Genomic DNA, 7,205 nt, shown 5'->3' with positions numbered 1-7,205 from the left:
TTTTTTCACCTCCCTGGTTGCAAGGTGAACTCATCATGAACCCGGAAATTACTTCGACCCACGTACAATTGAAATTGAGTTGAAAATCTACCGATTAAATCAGAAATTTTCTTTAAAAACTCTTTATAATATCTTCCTAAGATAGAAATATGGAACAATATCGTAATAGTGAAAACTAATGTTATCAAATTTACATTTCACGGTACATCTGAGATAGATCAGGTAGGTATCCAAGGCAGATATTTGTACCGAAGTTTTTCCATTGTGCTCGCCTATGTCAGAATTAACCATAATTGATATATAGATACTGTATATTGATTGGTGTAATTCTTAACAATTGATCTGAATCACAATGATTGGTGTGTACTGGATAGTGATTGGGTATGCACTGCATAGTAATTGGAAAGTACTACATAATGATTGTGGACTTTGGGGAGGGGAGGAGTTTACATAGATGATAAATACATCGCTGGCTCTAGTTTTGGGAACATACTTGCAATCTACTTGTGAACCACCAAACTGCATAGATTATAACAATTTTTTGGAGAAAAGAAATTATAACATCATTTGGTTCTAGGTGAGTAATTTTTAAAATTGTATTATAGTATACAAATAATGAATGTTTATGAGTTGGATGGTGAGAATATTTCACAAATTGAAAAATTTACTGCTCTATTTTTAACCAGGCACAAGCCTAGTTGAAAATAGAGCAGCAATTTTTCAACAAATGGAATATTCTCTGCACTCAACGAATATAAAACATTAATTATTTGTTTTATAACACACCTAATTTTATTCCATTTATCGATCGAAAATCATTGACGAATGCTAGGCGTGATTTCCAAATGTGATCATTCAACAATGCTGCATGCAAAAAATTCTCAAAATGTTATAGGAAGCTGAACGTGCATCAGAGCACATTAATTATATATAATTAATATAGATATCACTTTTCTGTGAGATAGGGCAAATTCCCAATGACACGTGATGTGTAATTAACCAATAAAATATACCAGAATACAATGAAGCATGTTATAATATAGAATAATATTTTTGTTGTAATAATTTAGGTTATCACACAACACAAGTTGAATTAATATGAAATTTCCTCATTAATTCTTACTAGACATTCCAGTAATGTAATAAGAGCACAAATTCTCTCGCAACAAATTTTCACTTGATATTGGCTGTACCTGTATTATTTCTAAACCCTCTTTTGGATCCAATGCTGTGGATGTCGGGGATTTAGAATGTTGGGCATGATTCGTCGTAATTGCTGGTGTTTTAAAAATTCTAATACTTTAATTCATTTATATGTTTCACTTGTCTGTCCCCATCTTGAATACTGTAGTGTTGTGTCTAATTCGTTTTCGTCTGCTCATAGTACCCATCTTCAAAGAGTCCAAGATCGTTTTGTACGTTTTGTGTATTCTACTTGTCACTGCCCTCCTTTATCTGTCTCTCTCCCTTCTGTTGTCCCTCGTCGTTCCATGTTTGATCTTCAATTTTTGTATAAATGTATGAATTCATGTTTCAATTGTAATTTTATCTCCCTGTTTTCCTTTCATGTTAAAGCTGTTGGTTGTCGTACTCGTAATTCTAAATGTAATCTTCTTTATGTGCCGTATTGTTGTGTCAATGTTACCAAGAATGGATTTATCTCACGTATTTGTCTTCTTTTTAATAATTTAAAGATACTTCTATTCTTTTTTGACAGTTATAATTGTTTTTGTAATAAAATTAGTAAGATTGTATAACTTTGTATTGTAAGATATATATATATATATATATATATTTTATTCCATTCTGTAAGGGGCGGGTTTCCCGCTGTTAAATGAGATTATGAAATAAATAAATAAATAAAATAAATAAATTTTCCCTGTGTCAATTTTGATCTTTTATACATTTACATTTATCTTTTGTAAAGTGAACCCTTTACATATACTTCATTCTTAAAACATATCCAATTCTCTTAATTAGATACTGTACTTTAAAGTAATAGTAAAACCTCTGATTAATAATGGAATGATCAAGTTAGTAATCTGATTTTAGGATAAAATAAATCGCTATTAAGAAATGTATATTCACTTGCACTGATGAAGGGCTAGTGTTGCCGCACTTGGCGAACAACCCCTTGTTATTGTCATGATTTTTTTTTTCTATCTTATTCTTCTTTCTTTCCCTGAATTTTGTGTCAAGTGTATCTCTAATTCTTGTTAACATAAATCGTATAACTTGGTCACAAGATTGACCTCTAACTGTAGATGTGCAGGAGACTTCTTTTTAACAAAATTCTTCATTCTGATGGTATTGAGAATAAAAAAAAACTATAGAAAACATTGCAAGGTTAAACCCCTTGGCTGCCGGACTAATAAGAGTAAAGTACTTTCACTTTTGATTAAAACACATTGTTTAGCGCCGGTGTTGTCGCCGATCTTATTGTTATGGATGTTTTGCTAAGCGGTATGACAGAGGTGGATCCTGGGGTGCACGCAGCTCCCTTACCCCCTTATATCAGTAACAAAAAATATGGCGGTGAGTTTAAAACCACGATATTTATATATAACATAGCCTAAATATGTCGAAAGTAATTTAAAACTGATAAGTACATTAACAACAAGGGTCATAACCATCAAATGAGTGTACGTCTTACGTGTCTGTAAATTTCTAGATTTCTAACTATATAAAACATAAGGTTATGGAAAAAATATGCTTTTTCCCATAATTTTTTTAAGTCCAGATTTATAGGGGTGGGGGGGGGGGGGCGCCTCTGGATCCGCCACTGTAGAAGGTTTTGGGTTCGAATCTCGGTTGGGCCGGCTTTTTCTCATTCTTACCGATTAGCAAAACACCCATATCAATAAGGTCGTCGACAGCAACGGCGCTGAAATAATGTGTTTTAATCAAAAGTGAAAGTACTTTACTCTTACGTTTTTTCCCCATATGGTAGGATAATTTTTTTTAGTCCAGATTTATAAGTGGGGGGGATGCTCTGGATCCGCCACTGTTGAGGGTTTCGGGTTCGAATCTCGGTTGGGCCGACTTTTTCTCATTCTGACCGATTTCATCATCATATCATTTCAAATTAATTTTTATATATTGCACAAAGTTGAAATATACTGTTTTTGTATCTATACAATACATATAACTTTCATCACTGTTGTATGTTTGTTTTATTTTAGATTTTGGACATTCAGAGTAATAATTGGTTAACAAAGGCAGCACGTAGACCGTCTACAATACACTTTAGTGGATGAAAAACAATTGGCACTAGAACTTGAAAAAATTAAAGGGGAACATTCTACTCACAATTAACTACTGTATTATTGTTCTCATATATAATTATTGAATTATATTATATATTTCTTTTATAATAATTATTAAATAATAATTTTATTGATTACTAAAGTATTACTGTAATTTCTTTTTATTATACTGTACCTGAAATAATGGGCTATTTTAATCACAATCCTGTATATGCTACATTTAAAATTGATGAAAAAATTCTAAATATGACTACTTTTGATGTGTGTCAAATAGCGAAACTAGGTAAAAAGGCTTTAGAAAACGATATGTTAAAAAATTCAGATATATTGTTTTTGCAGCAAGTACCAAATGAAAACTTTCGTGATCAGTTTAACGATACCCACAATGATCAGTTCAATACAAATATTCCTCGTTCATTCAAAAGCATATTTGTAAAAAAAACACTTGCAACTAAAGAAGCAATTGAACAAATGAATGAAGTTCCTGATGGAATAAAAGACCGTATGTGTGCGCAAAAGGTAACGTCAAAAATCGATCATACTATAATAGCAATATCATGGCATGGTCGACAGAATTCTCCAAGTAATGATATGAAAAAATCAGATTTTGTACAGCTCATGGAATTTGCCAAGAAAAACAAACAACCTGCAGACCATTTAGTAATTGGTGGCAATTTCAACATTACTTCAGATGAAGCACAAGATTGGTTGAAAGATAGCAAAGATTTTGTAGTAGCAGCTACAGATCCAAAAGGATGTCGTAAGGGCAAAAAGAATTTGGATTATTTTATCGTCTCATCTTCAGATGAATTGAAAGTAACATTGAATTCATTAGATGTTAACAAAATGCTAAAAGTTACAGTCCCAAAGATGGATATTAAATTAGCATATGACCAACGCCACCTGCTTAAATTGATTTCAGACCTGAATCTAGATGAATTTAAACATATCAAAACGTCCCAAGAAAAACCAACAGAAAGTGTTTGTAAAAAACTACATCTGCCTGATGTCCTCCTTCAGGCAGCAACAGATTTAGAGAAAGCAAAAGATGCAGAGACAGGTAATGATGAAAATAAATGTGGAAAGAAACACCTGCTTAAGGTCATAACAGAAGCAGATCATGACACAATTTTAGCTTTTAGTGAAATCCTTGAAAATAGTATGTAAATGTGTTTATGGCAACAACAACATTACTGAATTCAGCATTTAATTCGAAAGAAACACCTGCTGAAGGTCGTAACAGAAGCAGATCATGACACAATTACAGAATTTATTAACATCCTTCAACTTAGTTAACTATGTTTATGGCGACAACAAGAAAATTACTGAATTCAGCATTTAGATCACAAAAATTATTTAAAACAAACAAACCAACTTTATTAAGTTATATGCAATGCATGAATATAATTTTCTTTTCTGTTTGATAAATTTAACCAATGGCACAAGACATAAATTGTTATGAAAATGAGTTGCAACATGTTAGCAGTCAATATAACATTAAAGCATGGATATGCCAATAACCAAAAAAGTTAAAATATATTCCTGTGAAGCAGCAGACTGTACTAATTTAGAGAGACTAGCTTACCCAGGCCCTACAATGTGCTTTGATGAGATTTGTGGAATCTGGAAAGAGAAATTAGGTGTCAATTGACATGACGCTTGATGCTTCAGTCCTTTATGTCTGGTGGACTTTACAGATAGTCTTTGTAATATATACTAATCTAAAATATTCTTGAAAGGCATAATGCAAATTATTTTGAATAATTAAAAATAATTTGTAAAAACAAAAATAAAAATATAATTGAATAATTTCTTGAAATAACTTTGCTTGAAGACCATTGATTGTTTCCATAACCAGTTTTCACTACAATTGTAGTAAAATAATTAGCACAAGAATTATAAATAGTACTATACAGTACATAGATGTTAACAGCTATTTTAATTGTTTTCAAAAGACCAAATTGTCACCAAGTCCACCATGAATAGGAATAGAATGTAAAACATTGAGTCCAAAAATAAATGAAAAACTATCAAATGATTAAAAAACGATGACAAATGATTATGTCATCAAGATGAAGATGAGCATGCAGTTTATCCCGAGCAACAAGATAAATAGAAAAAAAAGGGACTGCAGTAAAATTAAGTTTTTAGTTTTAACCAATGACATGTCTAGGATATAAGGAATAATACAGCATTTCTATTATTACTTTTAATTTTATTTACGAGTTTTAAATATATAATTAATTATGGGTAATTGGCTTTGCTTTGAATACACTGTAAATATTTGAATTTATTATTTGTTGTGTTTAAGTTCATATTTTCTATCAATATCAAACTGTTTTCTCTATCATTATGTATGCTATATATTGGTCTTAATTTGCTTTGGTTTTTAATATACATATTTGAATACCTGGTTTAAGTAATATTTTGTTTATGCAATTAAGTATATCTCTTTCAATAGGCTGTTCTAGTAATATCGTTTTAAGAGTTTATAGTAGCATAGTTACATTAATTTTTACTTTATCAATCATATTGTGAAACAAACATAGATATTAAACCATAATTTGTCAGAATATAAAAGCAATTTAGAATTTAAAATAATTAGAGATACATAGTAAATGTTAAATTGTTTTAAAATTGAAACACAATTTTCATTATTGTAATATTAACATTTATAATTGCTTGTAATGAACTGTATAAAATACATTTGTTAGTAGTTTACATATAGTTAGCTTTCTATTCCAGTAATGAATTGTGACACATTTTACTGATTGTTTCAGACTAATAAAGTATAAATGATCTAGTTAAACTGTATTTGTGTAATTTACATTATGAGGATGAATGATGAAAAGGATATGTACAATGAATATGAAGTTGATGATGAAGACTTATCTCTTTACCAACATGAAGCAGTTTGTAAAGAAGATGAGATGATGTCATAATAATAATGAAGATGTTATAATAATAATGAAGATGACATAATGAAGATGACAATGACCTAATGGAGATAATGACGATATAATGACAATGAAGATAAAAAAATAGAACAAAATACAATAAATGACAAAAAGGTCCACCAACAAAAGGCTTGTACGTGGTTGATGACCTAAAAGCTTACTAAACAACAATAACACAGTTAATACAATAATAAAAATGAAAAAGTAATCTGATATCATATGCTGTGAAGAATTTTAACTAAATCTTGCCTCAGAATTTAAAAGAAAGTTATCATTGCATAATTGGAGGCATAAAATTTAAGGTATTGGTAAAAAGTAAAAAAAAATACATGTTTCATGATCAATTTAAAGTTGAGGGGGTGGAGGAAGAGATAATTACCTATTGACCATTTAAAAGACCGCACAATATTTTTGAAAGATTTTATCGTAATTTCATGTCATGGTAAACAAATATTTAATCTAAGGGGTATTAAAGAAGAAGACAAAGAAGCTAATGCACCAGAAGAAAAAAGAAGAGATTTTAATAAACTTAGCTACACACATGCATTGGCAAAACACTACAAAACAGTTGGTGGACGGTGATTTCAATCAGATAACAGACCATATACAAGTAACAAACTTTATAGCAATTCATGAATTCTAAAATTAATGCTAGACCATCAGAGAAAAATCATAATATTAGCAACAAGCATACAGAAGGCCTAAAAAAGTGTAATTGATGAAAAGAGAAGTTGAGGGCAGTAAAACGGTTCAATCAAACAAGTTTTAACCAATCAGATACATAGAATCTCTGTAAGGTATGAGAAAGATTGGTAAATTGGTAATAATGTTTGCATCAATACCAAACTATAGTAAAACTGTAGTATGAAACTTGTTTTGTTTACCATCCATTTAAAAATGAATTGTCCTCCTGAAAAAATAATTATTAAAACATTTTCTCTTGAATATGCCATTTTAATGTCACATAATAGTTATCCACTTT

General features: G+C 30.3%; 1 protein-coding gene across 2 annotated transcripts; it reads left to right on the top strand.

The window, feature by feature from the left end:
* The first annotated feature begins 404 nt into the window (after positions 1 to 404).
* LOC140043460 (uncharacterized) lies at positions 405 to 6,001 on the top strand. Of its 2 annotated transcripts, none has more exons than XR_011844306.1 (2): positions 405 to 577; positions 3,183 to 3,479. XR_011844306.1 is itself a non-coding variant. In XM_072087974.1 (2 exons), exon 2 carries the CDS (start codon positions 3,738 to 3,740, stop codon positions 4,431 to 4,433), a length of 696 nt encoding a protein of 231 aa, XP_071944075.1. In that variant the 5' UTR covers positions 482 to 577; positions 3,606 to 3,737; the 3' UTR covers positions 4,434 to 6,001. The 2 variants fall into 2 exon arrangements, 1 of the variants encoding a protein (XP_071944075.1); XM_072087974.1 differs by lacking the exon at positions 3,183 to 3,479 and adding an exon at positions 3,606 to 6,001 and having other exon boundaries at positions 482 to 577.
* The last annotated feature ends 1,204 nt before the right edge of the window (positions 6,002 to 7,205 follow it).

The sequence above is a fragment of the Antedon mediterranea genome, chromosome 3 (genome assembly GCF_964355755.1).
Source record: "Antedon mediterranea chromosome 3, ecAntMedi1.1, whole genome shotgun sequence".
NCBI lineage: Eukaryota > Metazoa > Echinodermata > Crinoidea > Comatulida > Antedonidae > Antedon > Antedon mediterranea.
The sequence above is the reverse complement of the archived record's forward strand: the minus strand, read 5'-3'. Positions and strand labels throughout refer to the sequence as shown.